The 18,952-nt window shown below is 42.2% G+C and overlaps 1 protein-coding gene across 13 annotated transcripts in view; it reads left to right on the top strand.

The window, feature by feature from the left end:
• The window catches only part of anks1b (ankyrin repeat and sterile alpha motif domain containing 1B), an 833,073-nt gene that overhangs the window by 671,738 nt on the left and 142,383 nt on the right, over positions 1–18,952 (top strand). For all 13 annotated transcript variants that reach the window (XM_080207323.1, XM_080207312.1, XM_080207322.1 and 10 more), the window contains one exon: positions 6,299–6,467. In XM_080207323.1, coding sequence (XP_080063449.1) covers positions 6,299–6,467 — 169 coding nt within the window. The remainder of the gene's footprint in view (positions 1–6,298; positions 6,468–18,952) is intronic.

Raw genomic sequence — 18,952 nt, 5'->3', positions numbered from 1 at the left:
GAAGTAATGTTCAAGATTATATCAAATCAGCCGTGATCTCTCATTGAATAGCAGAGCAGACTCATTGGGCCGATTGGCCGACTTCTGCTCCTACACCTAATGTTCTTATGGACACTGAAAATAAGAAAAGAAAAGGGAATGGAAGACTTGGGATGTGCAAGTATTATTGAGGAGAGTTATCGAGTTATTTTAAAACAGAGAAGGAGGGAGTGAGATTTGGGGGAGGGATTGGGTGGAGAGCTGGATAGAGACAGGAACCTTAGTGGGTGAATGAATTTCCACCAGTGGTGTAGTAGAATTAAGTAATGATGTAGTATCAGAAGAACAGAGCGGGTCTGTGTAGAGGCCTAAGAGAGGAGAAAGTCACTCTGATAGATTGGGGGCAAAGGCATCAAAATATTTGAAAAGAAGGAAAATAATTTTGAACTCAGCACTCTGAGACATGGGTTGCCAGTGGACCTTGAAATGTATGTGGATTATGGGGTAGCGTAGGCAGTTACATGAGACTGGATGGAGGATGTGTTGGTATGGGGTGATATAAAATAGCTGAGCATTATGGGCATCAGGCCTTAAGATGATAAAGAAAATGGGTTTTGCAGCAGGAAGAAAGAGGTAGGGTCAGAGGCAGGCAACATTGCAGGGCTTGAAGAGGAAGGTTTAGAAATCTCGTGAACAGGAAGCACAAAACAAAGCTGGAAATTGGACAGATGACCAAGATCTCTGGCAGTCATGATGCTTAGTTGAATTGCGATTAGAGGCATAAGAGGTGTACCTTTTGATTAGTATCACGGCACACTGGTTAACACTGCTGCCTCACAGTGCCAGGGAGCTGGGTTCGATTCCCGGCTTGGGTCAGTGACTGTGCAGAGTCTACATGTTCTCCCTGTGTCTGCGTGGGTTTCTTCCTGGTGCTTCAGTTTCCTCACACAGTTCGAAAGATGTGCTGTGTAAATGCATTGGCCATGCTAAATTCTCTCTGTGTACCTGAACAGGTGCTGGAGTGTGGCAACTGGGGGATTTTCACAGTAACTTCAGCGAAGTGTTAATACAAGCTTACTTGTGACACTGATAAATAAACTTAAACTTAAAGGCTGAAGAGGAGGGGTTCCAGGATGTGTCACTGAGGTAAACCTGAGCGAAAAAAGAAGTGATTGGCAGCAAGCTAACAATTGCATTGAGTGGAGGGAAGGATTAAACTATGAGGAAGGACTGTAAAGGAGGCAGGAGTGGTTAGGGGTGTCAAAGTTAGCAGAGAGATCAAAGAGGATATTTGGGCAAGAAAAAAGGAAACATACACATGCCCCTCCAATATGCTTTTATTTCATTTAACCGATACCTTGTCAGCCAGCAAGAGTACTTGGTAGTGTTTACCTGCATCGTAAGGCTTCAAAAGAAGGAGATGCAGAGATACTGGATGGATTTTTGTTCGGTCTTCCAGAATTCCACAAATTTTAGAACAGTTCTGAAGATTTGGAAGCAAATATAACTCTGCTATTTAGGAAAGGAAGAAGCAAGAAAACATGAAGCTGTAGTCTAGTTAGATTTGTATAAGTAGTTGGGAAAATGTTAGAATCTATTATTAGCAGGAGCAGGACAACATCATCGCGTTAAACAGAGTCAACTTAGCTTTATGAAAGAGAAACCTTGTTTGACAAATCTGTTATGCCAGATGGATGAGATATGATATAATTGATATTGAAGTATCTAAATTCCATGAGGACTTGACAGGCTGGATGCTGAGGGAACATTTCCCCTGGCTGAGGAATCTACATAGGTTTTTGGATACCTACCCACAACAATTTGACATCAGGAGCTGCAATGAATTGCCTTAAGGCAAAACGTCTGCCCCTTTCTCAGGAGGCAGGTCCACCTGAGAGAGAGGCTGGCCAATTGAGTACTCGGTAGCTCTGTAATCTCGGCAAGCCCCTCGGCGCCTCCGAACCCACAGGCAGGGGAGAATTCCATCCAGCCCATTAATCTTTTCCCTGAGTTTATTCTTTGCAGCTTGAAAGAAGTACTATCCTGTCACAGTGATCACATCATCATCACTTCCCCTCATTATTGCTCTTTTTTCTATCCTGTTGCTGGTCCAATGCTCTTTTCCATTTATCTACAGATCACACTTTATACACAGACTGAATGTAAAAACAATGAATATTTGGCATGTGCTGAAAACGGTTCTAGGTATATGGTGCTGGAGCTTCTTTGCCTCATTACCACTGGCCATCCCCTTTTCTTTCGGCTTGATTTTTTTTTGCCCATCAGGTAAACACACTTGACCTGCCCAGAAGTGGACGTGTAAGGTGGTTCTGACCATGGCCGGCCTGGGACACGATTTCACACTGGCTGGCCAGTTAATAGGCTTCCAGCATGAAACACGTGCTGGAAGAGGCTCAGGAATGTTGGGGAGGGCAGGCACCATGAAAAGGGAGGGTGATGGCTGCCACTTCTGATGTGCTGCCTCAGGAGGACTGCCACTGTGGAGCTGTCTCAGAAACAAAACAAATAAATTGTGATGGAAAGCCTGTGCAAAGTGTGTCCAGGCACCACATTCAAACACAAACTTCAGTCCCCAGACACCTTTCCAAAATTTATTTCAGCCTTGACATTTCATTCCCCCCCCCTTGCTAGATTGAGGTTGCAGCTGAAAGCTAAAGGCTGTCTGGACGATCGGCCAACCGTAAAAGCAGACAGGCCACATAGAATTGTGTTAAATTGGTCCCTTTATGGGCTAAATTGCCTGCTTGATTGTCAGCAGACACGCTTCTCTCATCCACGCCTGCCCAAGCAATGTAAAATTCTGGCCTATGTGTTTCTATTTACTTGTCTCCATCTTTCCACTTTCTTACCATTCCCTTCACTCTGACAGTGTGTGAATGTAATCAAGGAACATTGATAATCACTAGAAGTTCAAATACTTCCAAGTACAGAATGGTACGGGGGCTGCACTGCCCCATGGACATGGAGCAGCATTACTATGAACTCCCATCGATTAGAAGTGTGGGTGCTCTGGTTTCCTCCCACAGTCCAAAGATGAGCAGGTTAAGTGGATTAGCCATGCTAAATTGCCCCTTAGTCTCACAAGACTTGTAGGTTAGAGGAATTAGTGGGATAAATATGTGGGGTTATGGGGGTGGGGTGGACCTGGGTAAGGTGCTCTGCTAGAGAGTTAGCATGGACTCAGTGGGCCAAATGACCTCCTGCCCTGTAGTGATTCTGGATTTTCAGGATTTGAATAGCAGTTTTATAGGGCTGGAAATGGATAGATGATCTTGTCTATGTCAATTGAAGATCAAATTTCCAGGAAGATATAATGAATATGTTTTAAACTCCCTGATTGGTACCTCCACCAGCCTGGGTTCTTATTTTTGTTTCCAAGTATCAGTCACATCACATTTTAAAAAGAATATAGCGAAAATCAATTCTTAATCTTGGAAAGCATTTCGTTGGTTCATTTACGTGATCTTTTAACACGTAACTTCTCAATTCAAGGATCATGTTCTATAAAACTTTCTAGAAGTTTCTAGATGTTGCATTGAATGGACTCCTTATTCTGACAGTGCAATCCCCCCTACCGTGGGATGTCACAAACTGTGGTTTTGGAATAGGCAAATCGAAGAAACTCCCATTGAAAATAACTGGAAACAAAATGAGAAAATGTTAACTGAAACATGTGACCGTATTTTTATATTATGTAAATAAACTAAGGTGCAAAGAAATTGGGATAGCTAACACAAAATGATCTGATCACATTGTTGTCACCAGGGTGACACAGTGGTTAGCACTGCAGCCTCACAGCACCAGGGACCCGAACTCAATTCCACCCTTGGATGACTGTGTGGAGTTTGCTGTATCTGCATGTGTTTTCTCCAGATGTTCCAGTTTCCTCCCACAGTCCAAAGATGATAGGTGGACTGGCCATGCTAAATTACTCCTTAATGTCAGGGTGATTAGCAGGGTAAATATGTGGGGTTATGAGGATAGGTCCTGGGTACGATTGTTGTTAGTGCAGGCTTGATGGGCCGAATGGCCTCCATCTGCACTGTAGGGTTCTATGATTCTGCAATATATTCATTTGTAAAGCACTAATGCAGCTTATAAACCAGCTCTCCACAAAATCAACCCTGGCTGTCGTTTACCTCCACTTGTTTCTCATCTGTCCAATTTAAAGAGGCATCCTTAACAACATTGTTTGCTTAGCAACAGGTGATGGCTTATGGAGGACTATCAGTTAGTGACAGATCACACTCACTATGGCTTGGCGCTAGTCCAGCTAGTTAATTTTAATGACCATATGTTCACACCATAAAAGTTATCCATTGTTTTGTAATCTCTGTTGGAAATTACAGGCGGTTTACAGCAAGGGCTATAATTACGATGTGTACATGTCTTACAATTCTTTTGGATGTTCTGCCCAGCCATAATGAAAAGCGAGAGAGAATGTATAGCGTTAATTATTTTCTTCAACGCTTCCTGTTGAATGAACCAATTTTGCAAACACATCTCTGAGGCTTCAAGTCTTTTGTGGATTGTTAAATGTTGTATAATAGTCCAGCTAAAGGGAATTGTGCTTCAGAACTGCTTGAACTGAGTTCAAGGATTTTTTTGCGTCCCCCTCTGATTTATTCTTTGTTATTTGCATTGATGGTTAATTGCAAACACTGCGATTCAGACATTCATTGTGAGTGTGTCAGTTAGTTCTGTTGCTACCACCACTTTTCAAGATTACAGCAACCTTTATGCATCTGCAACGATTAAGCTTTTTTTTCAAACAGAGAAATTGTGGGTGAATCACTGGCATAAAAATTTAATGAGCCCAGATTGAATGAATTGTTTCATTTGCTGAATGTCCAGGCAGCTCTGCAACAAGGGGAATCATGTCCAACCCAGCTGAGTAATATCACTAAAGTAGCAGCTGCCGTAATGGTGGGTAGTCATCTCCTCATTATTCGAGTGTGTCCAAGCTGTAAGTGACTTCACCATCCTCTGTGGGTCCTCATGATTGAACGAACAGTTTGCATCGTACGCTGTTAGTGTACGAAGTCGGAGGAGTAGCGGTGAAACATCTGCAGCTGTGCCACCTCTGGCCTTCCTCTGGGCATTCTGTGTGTTCCAAATTTGGCATCCTCAGAGCACACTGAATGAACCACATTTCTGTCCTTGCTGTGACATGGGCCAGTCAGCTGCAGTGTAAGCCCAAGAGGAAGGACCTGTAATGCTGAAATTTGTAAGGCTTGATTTTTGGGCTGTCCTTGTATTGTCTGCACTGATAATGTCATCGCCCTGAGATATTTTCCATAGATCTGCTTGGGAATTCTGTCATCATCCATGTGGGAGAAATGGTGAGAGAACTTCAAAGTTGAAGTTTCTGGAGAGCAGTCGCCATGTAATTGAGCCCAGGTTATAATAACACAAAGTGCTTTATAAAATATTGCACAAATTTGAATTAGCTAAGGTGAAAGTGCAACATATGGTAATGGTACAAGATGTTACGAGAGCTGACACTTGGGGAACAACAGGTATTTGAGACATCAGTGTATTATGTCATACTCATTTAGTTCCTGATCTGGAGGAGGCGATGGAATAGTGATATTGTCACTAGTCTATTGGTCCAGAAACTCAGCTAAAGTTCTGGGATCCAGATTCAAATCCTGCCGTGGCAGCTGGTGGAATGTGAATTCAATAAAATATATCTGTTAATAAGAATCTACTTATGACCGTGAAACCATTATCGATTGTCAGAGAAACCCATCTGGTTCACTCATGTCCTTTAGGGAAGGAAAACTGTCGTCCTTACCTGGTCTGGCCTAAATGCGACTCTGAGCCACAGCAGTGTGGTTAACTCTCAACTGCCCTCCAAGGGCAACTAAGGATGGAGAATAAATGCTGGCCAGTCAGCGATGCCCATGTCCCACAAATGAATAAAAAAAAACTCACTGCATTAGTGTAGCCAGACATTGTGCAAAACCCAGGCATCTCTTCAAGGGTGAGAGAGGAGGCTAAATGTTTACCCTACACTAGGCTACTGTTGTGTTTCTGGAAGGCAATCAAAGCTAGAATTCAGATGAATCCCTTCCATCTCCAGACTTCTGGGGATCTGTGTTAAATAATAAAAGCTATGGGCTCTCACAGGAGGGTAAATCCCTCCAAAAACATACAATGAGTAATAATTCTGCAAAGTATTGTTGGGAGGCTCTCCCTCTCAATTTAATTTCTCCACAGATTAATAAGAAAAAAAGAGAGTGCAATGAAGTATTTGAAGACCTTGTGTGACACTTGTATCTTTCTTTTGTTTCAGCCCAAGCAAAGAACTTCACTGATCTCGTCACAGGAGGTATACAGGCCAAGTCACGTGTATGATCAGTCAGAGGTCAGTTCATCTGCAGGCTATGCCAGTGTTAACACCACACCTCCCATTAGCCCAGCCAACTACTCCATTGGATCGATAGAGGGCAGTGACCTGATAGGTAAGATAATTCTGAGGAAGGTGTAAAAAATGTTCTGTCTTTCTACTTTAACTTCTAATCAACAATAAGTTGCATTTATACAATGTATTTACTTTTACATGCTTTAAAGCTACCCACAATTTTACTTCCATGGCAAATTCAGAAATATACAAAGGGAGTAGTTGGTAGATTGAACTGCACAATAAGCCCCCGTGTAACTTATAAGAAGCAATTTCAAATGCACCGTCAAATCTGAAAGGGAACCTGTACTATCTGGTTTGGAAATCAAGCGATTTCAATCAAGTGAACTATCTCATAGGGTCTCACAATGCTTTGTATCGTATTATCCAATGTCACTGAGTTATCAATAAAGCAGCCTCACAGCAGCTTAAACATTATCGTGTTCGGTGTCAGCTGTGATTCAGTGTCATCAATCTTGCCTGTGCAACAAGGTTGCGGCTCGTGTCCTGTTGCAGAGACCTGAGCGCAAAGCTTAGGCTGGCATTCCATGCTGCACTATCCAATGTGCTGCCTTTCAGGTGAGACAGGAAATAGATATGACCCCGTTCGAAGATGAGCAGGGGAGTTCTCCCAGTGACATTATCCCTCAACAGCATCACTAACACAGATTATCTGCCCATTTATATCTTTATGTATATAGAACATAGAACACCACAGCACAAACAGGCCCTTCGGCCCACAAGTTGCACCGATCATATCCATACCTACCAGGCCATAGAACTATCTGTAATTACCAATCCCATTAAATCCCATGTACTCATCCAGAAGTCTTTTAAAAGACCCCAGCGAGTTCGCCTCTACCACCACCGACAGCAGCCGATTCCATTCACTCATCACCCTCTGAGTGAAAAACTTACCCCTAACATCTCCTCTGTACTTGCTTCCCTGCACCTTAAATCTGTGTCCTCTTGTAGCGACCATTTCAGCCCTCGGAAATAGCCTCCAAGAATCCACCCTATCTTTACCTCTCAACATTTTATAAACCTCTATCAGGTCGCCTCTCAACCTTCGTCATTCCAGGGAGAAGACACCTAGCTCCCTCAACCTATCTTCATAAGGCATGCCTCCCATCCAGGCAACATCCTTGTAAATCTCCTCTGCACCCTCTCAATAGCTTCCACATCCTTCCTGTAGTAAGGTGACCAGAACTGCACACAGTACTCCAAGTGGGGTCTGTGTGTGTGTGTGTATAGACCAGGCAACATTACAGCAGTAAGTACAATAGGTCAAAGTCCTACTTTGCCAATGAAATGCTTTGGGATATCCTGAGGTTATGGAAAAGGCTTAATGACTATGTTTTTTCTGTCTATTTTGATTCCATATTGCATACAATCAGCAATGAAACAAATCTGTTGCCTAATGTATCAGCTAATAGCACAAAAAATGAAGAAGATGGAAATTTTATTTTTTATTTTAAGTCTGAAGTGGATTCTTAGATTAAAATAAGGTTTGTTTACTGTAAGTTCCCAAACTGCAAGATATTAAGCCAGGAATTTTCTCTCTGGTCCAATCCCATGTGGCAGGGTGTACTCTCCATCTTACTGAACTTGTCATGCTGACACTGGCTAGTTTTGCTGGGACATGGCTGCCTCTAATTGTTCAGCAGGCTCCCAATGTCACCTAATGAAAATGAACCCAACAGGAGTTCAAATCCAGGCTTTCCTTTTCACTCTGAGAAACGCTGCCTACATACCACAACTCAACCAAGAATGCAAGCCCTTCAGGCGTCAATTCTGCTATCACACAATTGGAATCACAAGGGACCCTGTCGGCATTATGTGAGTCTGCAGGAGTAAAACATCCCACCATATACAAAAAGGGACATAATTGTAAAATTGCAATTGATTTATCAGGTTTGTGCGTCTGTGTCCTTCAAGAGCCTCTTTTACCATGAAATGAAATAGTCGCTTGAACTGAGGTCAAGGATTTTTTTGCCGCCTCCTCTGATTTATTCTTTGTTACTTACTTTAGTGGCTAATACATAGCATGAAAAGAACTGTTTGTATACTTCTTCACTCTGACTACCCAGTGGTCGTGGTATGATCATATATAATAATAACATGTTTACATCGCACCTTTACAAAATGAAATGTCCCAAGGGGTTGCACGTGAGCGTTGTAAAGCAAAGTTTGACTTTGAGCCACAGAAGGCAGTTAGCCAAAAGCTCGATCAAAAAGGTTGGGTTTAAGCAGTAGCTAAAAGGAGGAAAGGGAGGTAGAGGGGGAGAGATTTAGGGAGAGCTGAGGACCTAGGCAGCTGAAGGCACGATAACCAATGACCATGTGATTAAAATTGGGGATGCTCAGGAGACCAGAATTAGATGAACACATATCTGCGTTGGAAGGTTATGTGGGTGAGGACATCACATTAGATAGAACAAGGCTGCAAATTAAGGTACTGACTGAGTGTAGTGTCAGTGACCCTGCGTAATAGTTGGAGGGCATGTGTCTGAACTAAGACATGGGCAGTAGCATTTTGGGTGACCTCAACTTCACAGAGGCTTAAACCTGGGATGCAGGAGAGCTTTCAAATATCCTAAGGATAAAAAGGGATAGGATGAGGGTTTCAGCAGCAAATGAACTTATGCAAGGACATCATTATGAGGACAAAAATAGGCATCTTAGTGATGGCATGGATATGTGGTTGAAATTTCATTTCTGGCTCAAATGTGGCACCAAGGTTGTGAAAAGTCTGACTTAATCTTTTACAGTTGGCAGGGAGAGGGTCAAAGTCACTAGTTAGGGATTGGAGCTTGTGGAGGAGATTTAAGACTTTGCTTTTTTCCAATATTCAATTAAAGTAAATTTCTGCTTATCCAGTACTGGATGTTGGACAAGTAATTTGATAATTTGGCAAAAGTGAGAGAGGTGCTGGTGAGGTAGAGTTGGACAAAAACTCGCACTGTTTTTTCAGATGACGTCACCAGAGGAAACATGTAGATGAGGAGGTTATTGCAGAAGGTTAGGGGACAGGGAGTTGGGGGTAGGGTGTTAGCGTGGATAGAGGATTGGTTGTCAAATAGGAGGCAGAGAGTGGGGGTCAATGGGTGCTATTCGGATTGGCGGATGGTGACTAGTGGAGTGCCTCAGGGGTTGGTGCTGGGGCCTCAGCTATTTACCATTTATATAGATGATCTGGAGGAGGGAACCGAGTGTAGGGTGTCGAAATTTGCTGATGACACCAAGATTGGAGGAAAGGCAAATTGTGCAGAGGGTGTGGAGAGTCTACAGAAGGATCTAGATAGGTTGGGCGAATGGGCCAGGAAATGGCAAATGGAATTTAATGTTGGCAAGTGCGAGGTGGTCCACTTTGGTAGGAATAATGGTAGGAAGGACTATTACTTACGTGGCGAAAAACTGCAGCAGGCAACGGTGCAGAGGGACCTTGGGGTCCTTGTGCATGAGTCGCAAAAACCCAGCTTGCAGGTGCAGCAGGTGATCAGGAAGGCGAATGGGATGCTGGCCTTCATAGCGAGGGGGATTGAATATAAAAGTAGGGAGGTCTTGCTGCAGCTGTATAGGGCATTGGTGAGGCCGCAGCTGGAGTACTGTGTGCAGTTTTGGGCGCCGTACTTACGCAAGGATATTTTGGCCTTGGAGGGAGTGCATAGGAGGTTTACTAGGCTGATGCCGGAGTTGAGGGGGTTGAGCTATGAGGAGAGGCTGAATAAACTAGGCTTGTACTCGTTAGAGTTTAGAAGAATGAGGGGAGATCTCATTGAGACGTATAAGATAATGAATGGGATGGATAGGATAGAGGTGGAGAGACTCTTCCCGCTCAGAAAGGATAATAGGACTAGGGGGCACAGCCTCAAGATAAAGGGGGGGCGGTTTAGAACGGAGTTGAGGAGGAACTTCTTCACTCAAAGGGTGGTGAATCTCTGGAATTCTCTGCCCGTTGAAGTGGTGGAGGCGACCTTGCTAAATATTTTTAAGACGTGGGTTGATGGGTTTTTGATAAGAGAGGGGATTAAGGGTTATGGGGAGAGGGCGGGAATGTGGAACTGAGCCACGACAGATCAGCCATGATCTTGTTGAATGGCAGGGCAGGCTCAAAGGGCTAGATGGCCTACTCCTGCTCCTATTTCTTATGTTCTTATGTTCTTATGAAATATGGGAAGTGCTCTGGGATAGATCCTTGGAGGATACCAGAAGTAATACGGACAGAGGAGAAACCATTGCCACCAATTAGATGGATAAGAATGGAACCAAGTGAGAGTAGTCTCAGCTTGTTTGATAACGTTGGAGGGGCTTTGGAGGAAGATGGGTTTGGTGAACCATGTCAAAGGTTGCAGTCAGATCGAACAGGGTGAGGAGGGACAATTTACTCTGGTCACAATCGTACAGAATGTCATTTGTGACTTTAGTAAGGGCCATTTTGTTACTGTGGCAAAAATCTGATTGGAGGGATTCAAACATGGAGTCCTGAGAAAGATGCAGACAAATCTAGGAGTCTATCGCATATTCAAGAACTTTGGAGAGGATACAGTAATTTGTAAGGATGGGGTTGTTGATGGTTCTTTTCAGGAGAGGCATGATCTCCAGGAAAGATGTACAGTATCAGAAGAGAAGAGGACTGTTATCCATATCAGTTAGCATGGTGACAGGAGGGACATTGTGTGGTCAGCAGAATATTGAGAATAAAGCCCAGGAAGCAGGAGGTGATGGGATCCCAGAGACAAAATTAGTTTGGTGAGAACACGAGGGGAGATGAGAGAGAGGTACCAGGAAGTGATCTGAGTTCAGAGGGAACTTGAGGGGAAGTTTTGCCCAGGAGGTTTGGAGATGGGAGGGAAGTGGTAGCAGCAGCTGATCGGGTGGTCTCAGCCCTAGTGACAAGAAGTCCATGAGCCCCATGCACTTATTGTTGAAGGTGAAGTTGGAGGAAATGGGGAGAGAAGTGCCACCATAAATAAATGTGTTGGTTTGTATAAAATAAAAATTCCAAATTAACAAACAGATATCATTGGTGTGGGCTGTTCCCTCAAATAAAATATTGTTCAATAATTTTGCCTCTAATCTCAGTTGCCAATGTTAGGATCTCGCTCACAGGTCAGCTAGTTTGGCTCCTTCGTACTGATATCTCAAGTATGGATCAATCTCGCACAGTGGTTAGCACTGCTGCCTCACAGCACCAGGGACCCGGATTCAATTCCGACCTAGGGTGACTGTCTAAGTGGAGTTAGCATGTTCTCCTGGTGTCTGCGTATGTTTTCTTCCGGTGCTCCAATTTCCTCCCACACTCCAAAGATGTGCAGGTTAGGTGGATTGAGCCTGCTAAATTGCCCCTTAATATCCAAAGATGTGTTGTTTAGGGGGATTAGCAGAATCAATGTGTGGGGTTAAGGGAATGGGGCTGGGGGTGGGCCCAGGTAAGATGCTCTGTCAGAGAGTCAGTGCAGACTCGATGGGCCAATGGCCTCTTTCTGCACTATAGGAATTCTACGATTCTGTCATATTTACATAATCCAAAGTTTTTACAGCGCAACATGAATATATATTTTTTAAAAACACCTAAATCTCTGCTTCATTACATTAAATATTTAAATTATTATGATGGCCTGAGCTGACTTATAAGCTTGATTATTCAGTTACACAGCTGTCATTTGAGTGCTTCAATAGAGTCATAGGGCATCAAAAGCCGGCATTGTAATTGGCTACACAACAGAAACAAACCAGGAAAACATGACTGGTTCCGTATGAATGTCATGTTGATGCATGACAATTTGGCAAACATCAAGATGATCTTTGTTTCTGGGCGTTAACGACATCCTTACCGAGAAAGTGGAAGCACTTATGGCTGACATAAGCTGTTACATTGGCTGACAGTAATTAAATCTCCATGTGATCTAGTCAATTGGCAAAATCAGTAACAACGCACAATTCTGATGAATGTCCAACTGCTTCTTGTATACTTTGGGGAGAATGAATAAATCAAATAGCCCTTTGGGACCAATCCGCTCATTACACCCTGGATAGAGGTGGGCCTGGCATCCTGGCTAATGCCATAACAATCACTTTCAATTGCTCGCTATAAGGCTGTAACCACAATACAAATTCTGACAGCTGAGCCACTTTGAGCTACAGGCAGAGCAGCTGGAATTATTGAGTACAAGAGGGATGCCATATGATAAAGCTGCAATATGTCATCCCAAATGAGCTGAATTCTAAATCTACAAGAGCACTGCTATTCAAATAGACCTAGAAATCTGTGGCTGGCATATCCTTTCCCCAGCAGTCAGACTCCTGCACTCTTCCTTTGTGAATGATACATTAACCCCTTCCCTCAGATAATGAATCTGTACAAGGTGTTGAATACTCCTTGGAAGAAGCACTGATAATAGCACTGGTGTAGAATGTACTCTGGGTGGAGGACTTTGATGTCCATATCCAAAAGTGCTTTGGTATCGCCTCTGGTGACCAAATCATGAAGGACATACCCACCAGACTCAACCTGCAGCAGGTCATAAGGGAACCGGCAAGAGAGAAAACCTGCTTGACCATGTCCTCAAGAACCTCCCTGTCAGTGCAAAAGATAAGGCCAAAAGAATTACAACTTCGTCAGCTGGAAGTACCAATTGCGGCCTCCTCCTGAGATCCCCAGTGTCACGGCTGCCAGTCTTAAGCTGAGTTGATTCTTTCCACGTGATATCAAGCAAAGGCCAAAGGTATTGGATACAGCAAGGCTATGGACCCTGACAAGATCTCACCTGTACTCTGTTTCAGTACAGTTACAACATCAGCATCCACCTATAATTGTGCAAAATTGCATATCCTGTTCATAAAAAGCAGGCCAAATCTAATCTAGCCAATTGCTGCCCCCCCCCCGCCCCATCACTCTACTCAATTATTAGAAAATTGATCGAAGATGTTGTTAACAGTGCTATCAAACAGCACTCACTCAGCAGGAAGCCGATCATCCATGCTTTGTTTGGGTTCAAATAGGATCAGAATGTGAAATAATGTTAACAAGGCTTGGTTAGGGCACTGTATCTGCGTCCATACAGCATTTGTTACGAGGTATGTTATTTGAAAGCACAAATAGAGGTAAATGGATAGACTTCAATTGCCAATACAGAGATGTGGGTGACTGAGACTGAAACTGAACATTTAAGTATGTTTGCCACTTAGAAAGGGAAAGGGGGCAGCGGGCGAGTTCTCTTAATAAAGGACGAGATCCAGTACATTTGTGAGAGGTGATCTTAGATCAAAGCTTCAAGATGTAGAGTCAATTTGGCTGGAGCTAAGAAAGAGTAAACATTGGTGGAAGTTGTTTACAGGCCACAAACTAATGTTGGGCATAGTATACATCAGGAAAATAGAACTGCATGTAGCATAGGTGGGAACACAGTGATAATGGATGACTTCAATTTACATTTGACCCGGCTAACCTAATGAGCACCAATGTCATAGAGGCTGAATTCCTGGAGGGTGTATGAGATGGGTTTCTGGAGCAATACAATGAAGAACCAACTAAGGATCAAGCTATTTTAAATTTCATCTTATGTAATGTCTGCATGGGTTTCCTCTGATTGCTGCAGTTTTCTCCCACAGTCCAAAGATGTAACCTGTACATTAGATTGATTGGCCAAGCCCTTTAGTGTTAAGAGGAATAGTGGGTAAAACACTTGCATTTATGGGGATAAGGCCTGGGTGGGATTGTTGTTGGTGCAGGCTCAATGGGCCGAATGGCCTCATCCTGGACTGTAGGGATTCTATGATAATTAATAACCTTCCTGTAAAGGAGCATTTGGGAAATAATGACCATAATAAGATAGAATTTCATATTAAGATTGAAAGCAGTGTAGCTTATTCTCACTTAAATCTGAACAAAGGAAGCTGTGAAGGTATGAGGACAAGTTGGCTATGATGGATTGTGAAAAAATATTGACAGTGGACAGGCAGTAACTTGAATTTAAAGAAGTATGATATAGTCTGCAGCAAATATACATCCCCTAAAGATACAAAAACCCAACAGGGAAGGTGAGTCAAGCATGGAGTTCAAGGAAAGTTCAAAACTGCATTACATCAAAGGAAATGATTTATAAGATTGCCAGCAAACATGATAAGCCCCAGAATTGGAAGCCATTTAGAATTAAAAAGGAGGGTCAAGAAACTGATAGAGAGAGAGAAAAGAGAATATGACTGCAAGCTAGCAAGAAACACAAAAGCTTCTTTAGGTATTTGCAGAGGAAAAGATTGGCAAAGGCAAAAATGGGTCCATTTTAGGCAGAAACAGGAGAATTAATAATGGCGAATGGCGAAATGTCAGTTATAAAACAGTTACTTTGTGTCTGCCTTCATGGAGAAGGATGAAGAAAATCTCCCAGAAATACCAGGGAATTAAGTGGCTTGCGAAAATGAGGAGCTGAAAGAAATTAGCATTAATAAAGAGGCAGTACACAAAAACTTAATTGGATCGAAAGTTGATAAATACTCTGGATCTGATGAGCTGCTGAGAGTGTTGTAGGAGGTGACGAGAGGTGTTCAATGCATTGTGGTTATCTTTCAAAATTCTTTAGATTCTGGAAAGACTCCTGCAAATTGTAATGTAGCAAATGATGCCCCACTATTTAAGAAGGGAAGGAAAGAATAAATTGAGAACTACAGGACTTGTTATTTTGACATCAGTAGTAGTGGAAAATATTAGAATCTATTATAAAGGATGTGATAACTAGCCACTTGGAAAATAATGATGTGATAAGGCAGAGTCATGAAAGATATATGAAAGGAAAATCATGTTTGACAAACCTGTTGACACTCTGAGATGTTACTTGTAGCATAGATAAAGGAGAACCTGTAGATGTAATGTATTTGCATTTTCAACTTTTGATATGGTCCCACACAGAAGATTGGTAAACAAAATTAGATCACATGGGATTGGTATTAATATGAGGGGGCAATATATTGGGTATGAATTGAAAATTGATTCGTGGACAGAAAACATACAAAAAAAGGATCATTCTCAGGATAGCAAGCTGTTACCAGTGGGGTACTATAATATCAGTGCTGGGGCCACAACTGCTCACATCCTATATAACTGACTTGGAATTGGGGATCAAATGTAATAATTCTAAATTTACTGATGACACTATACTTGATGGGAATGAGAGTGGAAGGAGCCTTCAAGTGGCCTTGGACAAGTAAAGCGAATGGACAAGAACATGGCAGTTGGAATATACTGTGAATAGTTATGATGTTATCCACTTTGGTACAAAAGAAACAGAACAGCAGAATGTTTCTCAAATGATGAGAGGTTGGCATGTGTTGATTTTTAAAGAGAACTGGGTATCCTTGTTCATGAGTCACTGAAAGCTAATACACGGTGTGTTGGCTTTCATTGCAAGGGGATTTGATTATAGGAGTAAAGATATCTTATTGCAATTATATAGACCCTTGGTGAGACTGCACCTGGGATATTGCTTTGATTTTTTTTAATCTTCTTATCCAAGAAAAGATATACTTGCCATTGAGGGGGCATGACAGAAGTTCAACAGACTAATTTCTGGGATGGCGGGATTGTCTTATGAGAGGAGATGGCAAAAACTGGGCTTGTATTCTCCAGAGTTTTAAAGAATGAGAGGTGATCTCATTAAAACTTGCAAACTTCTTGCAGGTTGTAATAAGGTAGATATAATTAGAATGTTTCCCCTGGTGGTGAGTCTGGAACCAGGGAACTCAGTCTAAGAATTAGGAGCAAGCCACTTAAGAACGAAATGAGGAGGAATTTCTTCATTGAGAGGATGGTGAAGCTTTGAAATTCTCTACCCAAGAGGACTTTGGAAGCTCAATTACTGAACATATTCAAGACAGAAATTGATAGATTATATCAAAAGATGTGGGCATAGTGTGGTAAAGTGGTGGAGAGGTAGACGATTGGCCATGATCTAATTGAATGGTGGAGTTGGTTCACAGGCCAATTGGCCATCTTTGTTCCTATGTTCCTACTGACCTCAGTAGAGCCTTAGTGCATGAATGGTTGCAATTGTCAGAGGCCAATCATCTCAATTCCAGCTTCCTGCTAAGGACAGCAAGATGAAGTCTGCATCTGTTGCTAGATCCCTGAGTTTTGTGAAAGATCATATCATCCTGCCCTGTAATACCAGAAAATGGCAGACTTATTCAAATGAATTGGATCTCCCTTCCCAATGGTGTCTATTAATGACAAACATTTCACACCTATATAACATTCACATGGGCTTCCACAACCACCAGATTCACCTTTATGACTCAGAATATCATTCTTTATTTGGAAATGATATTATTATCTGTAGACAGGCCTATAAACTCTTCTGACTACATTCTCACGATGCTGGTGGTGTGAACAATATTTCCTTGTTTCTGACATCTTTAGAAATTATATTAAGATTGTTCTGGGGCTAAAAATAAATGAGAATGTTTGCAAGATAATTATTTTGAGAGTCTTTTTTTTGAAGAGCTATGAGCAATTTAGCAATTTTCCAATTGCAATTGAGAAATGTGTCGTACAGGGATTATTGCTGCCTTCTCAATCACATAAACCTTTCTGTCATGAGCACTTTGCTGTTATGGAATAATGTGGAAGATAAATAATTTCAATGGAAAGAGAAGAGGTGATTGATAAACCCAGTATAGAGATGCACATTATTTGATATTGAGAGAGTACATGATGAATCCATTTTAATCGTATTTAATAATCTTCCTTGCTTGACAAGTGCATTGTCCAGTGCATCCAAGTGCCAGGCATGTTTGGAGGTGAGCACAGACTGTGGCATTAATTCCTGCCATTGTAGGCCATCCTGTTCTGTTGAAAGGCTCAGTGTGATATTAGTAGGCGTTGAATGATGCTGGAACGGTTCCATTATGAGCTTTCTGCTCTTACAGTGAAGCGGCACAAATAATATGGCAGTGTGAGTCAGAATGCTTCTGCTGCTGACGCACTCGGGAGACGTTTTGCAGCTCAGTTCAGCCTGGCACTGCTACACCTGAAGGGCTTACTTTCCACGGAGCGTACTGATTACTGAAAGTACCAAGTCCACTTCAGCCGCTAGCTTATGGCAAAAATCCTGCTTCCTGCAAGCTAATGAACTGATGTTGTATTTTTTTTATTGGCAGTGCCAGAATGGTAATCTGTCAGTAGTGAGCACCATAGTGGAGTACTGTTTTCCACAGTATTGTATTTTTTTGTGTTCTGTGTTATTAATTTTATGACACCAGCTGTACGGTTTCCAAGGAAACAGGCGCTGTGCAAGCAATGTGCGAATTACTTTGCATTTATCTGTAAGGAAAGTGGAAAAGGAGGCTTTAAACAATCTGTAATAGAATGAGATCATTTTTAAAGTACAACAAACATAATTTCATAGTTAATTCGTTTTTATCTCATGACGTAGGCCCAACTGTTGTGTGTGGATATAGATAAGAGAAAAATGTGATGTCACACATGCACATAAATGTATGTTGTTAAATGCATTTGCAAGTGAATTTAATCACATTCATCTCATTTACGTTTGTGCACCAGAGGAAGAGTTGGACTATCCCTTACCAGAAATGAGTGCTAGCAATTCTATGACATCCCATAGTCATGATGTGGAGATACCGGTGTTGGGACTGGGATGGGTACAGTAAAAAGTCTCTCAACACCAGGAGTGCTGCTCACCTGATGAAAGAGCAGCACTCCAAAAGCTTGTGATTCCAAATAAACCTGTTGAACTTTAACCTGGTGTTGTGAGACTTGTTATTGTACCAAATAAATCATACAGGCAGATGGCACTTTGACAGGATTTCAGACAAAGAATGATGCCCATATATTTGTTGCTTGGGGTGCACAAAACACTTGTTGAACTTCCTCAATTTGGTTTTGATGCTACAATCATAGTGCAACAAGACTTGTTGTCACCACATCTTATGGTCATATAATGAGTAAGGCAATCAAGGGTTACGGGGATAAGGCAGGAAGGCGGAGTTGAGAATTATCACATCAGATCAGTCATGATCTCATTGAATGGCAGAGTAGACTCAATCCATCAAATGGCCTACTTTTGCATCTATGTCTCATGATCATGCAAATTGCCATTTTTAGCTTCTGATTTGTTGGTTTTAGTTGTTGGCCTTGGCTCAGTAGCATCATTCCAGCCCTGAGTCAGACGGTTGTGAGTGAAATCCAACTCCAGAGACATGTACACAAAATGCAAGTTAGTATTTCTGCACGATATTAAGCAAGTGCTGTGTTGTAGGGAGGTGCTGTCTCTCAGGTTGAGGCATTAAACTGGTGACTCTCTGCCGTCTTGGATGGATGCCACTGATCCCATGGCATCCCATTCTCAAAGAAGAGCAAGCATGTTCTCATGATGTTTTGGCCAATATTTATCCCTCTACCTTATCTGATCCAAGATCAAAAGATGGTAGGTGCTGAAAATCTGAAAAACAGCATTTGCAAAGCGAGAAACAGAGTTGGAGTTTCAGGACAGTGACTGTTCTTCAGATAATCAGGTAAATTATTTTGTTGCT

Source organism: Carcharhinus amblyrhynchos, chromosome 19 (genome assembly GCF_965287045.1).
Source record: "Carcharhinus amblyrhynchos chromosome 19, sCarAmb.v2.hapA, whole genome shotgun sequence".
NCBI lineage: Eukaryota > Metazoa > Chordata > Chondrichthyes > Carcharhiniformes > Carcharhinidae > Carcharhinus > Carcharhinus amblyrhynchos.
The sequence above is the reverse complement of the archived record's forward strand: the minus strand, read 5'-3'. Positions and strand labels throughout refer to the sequence as shown.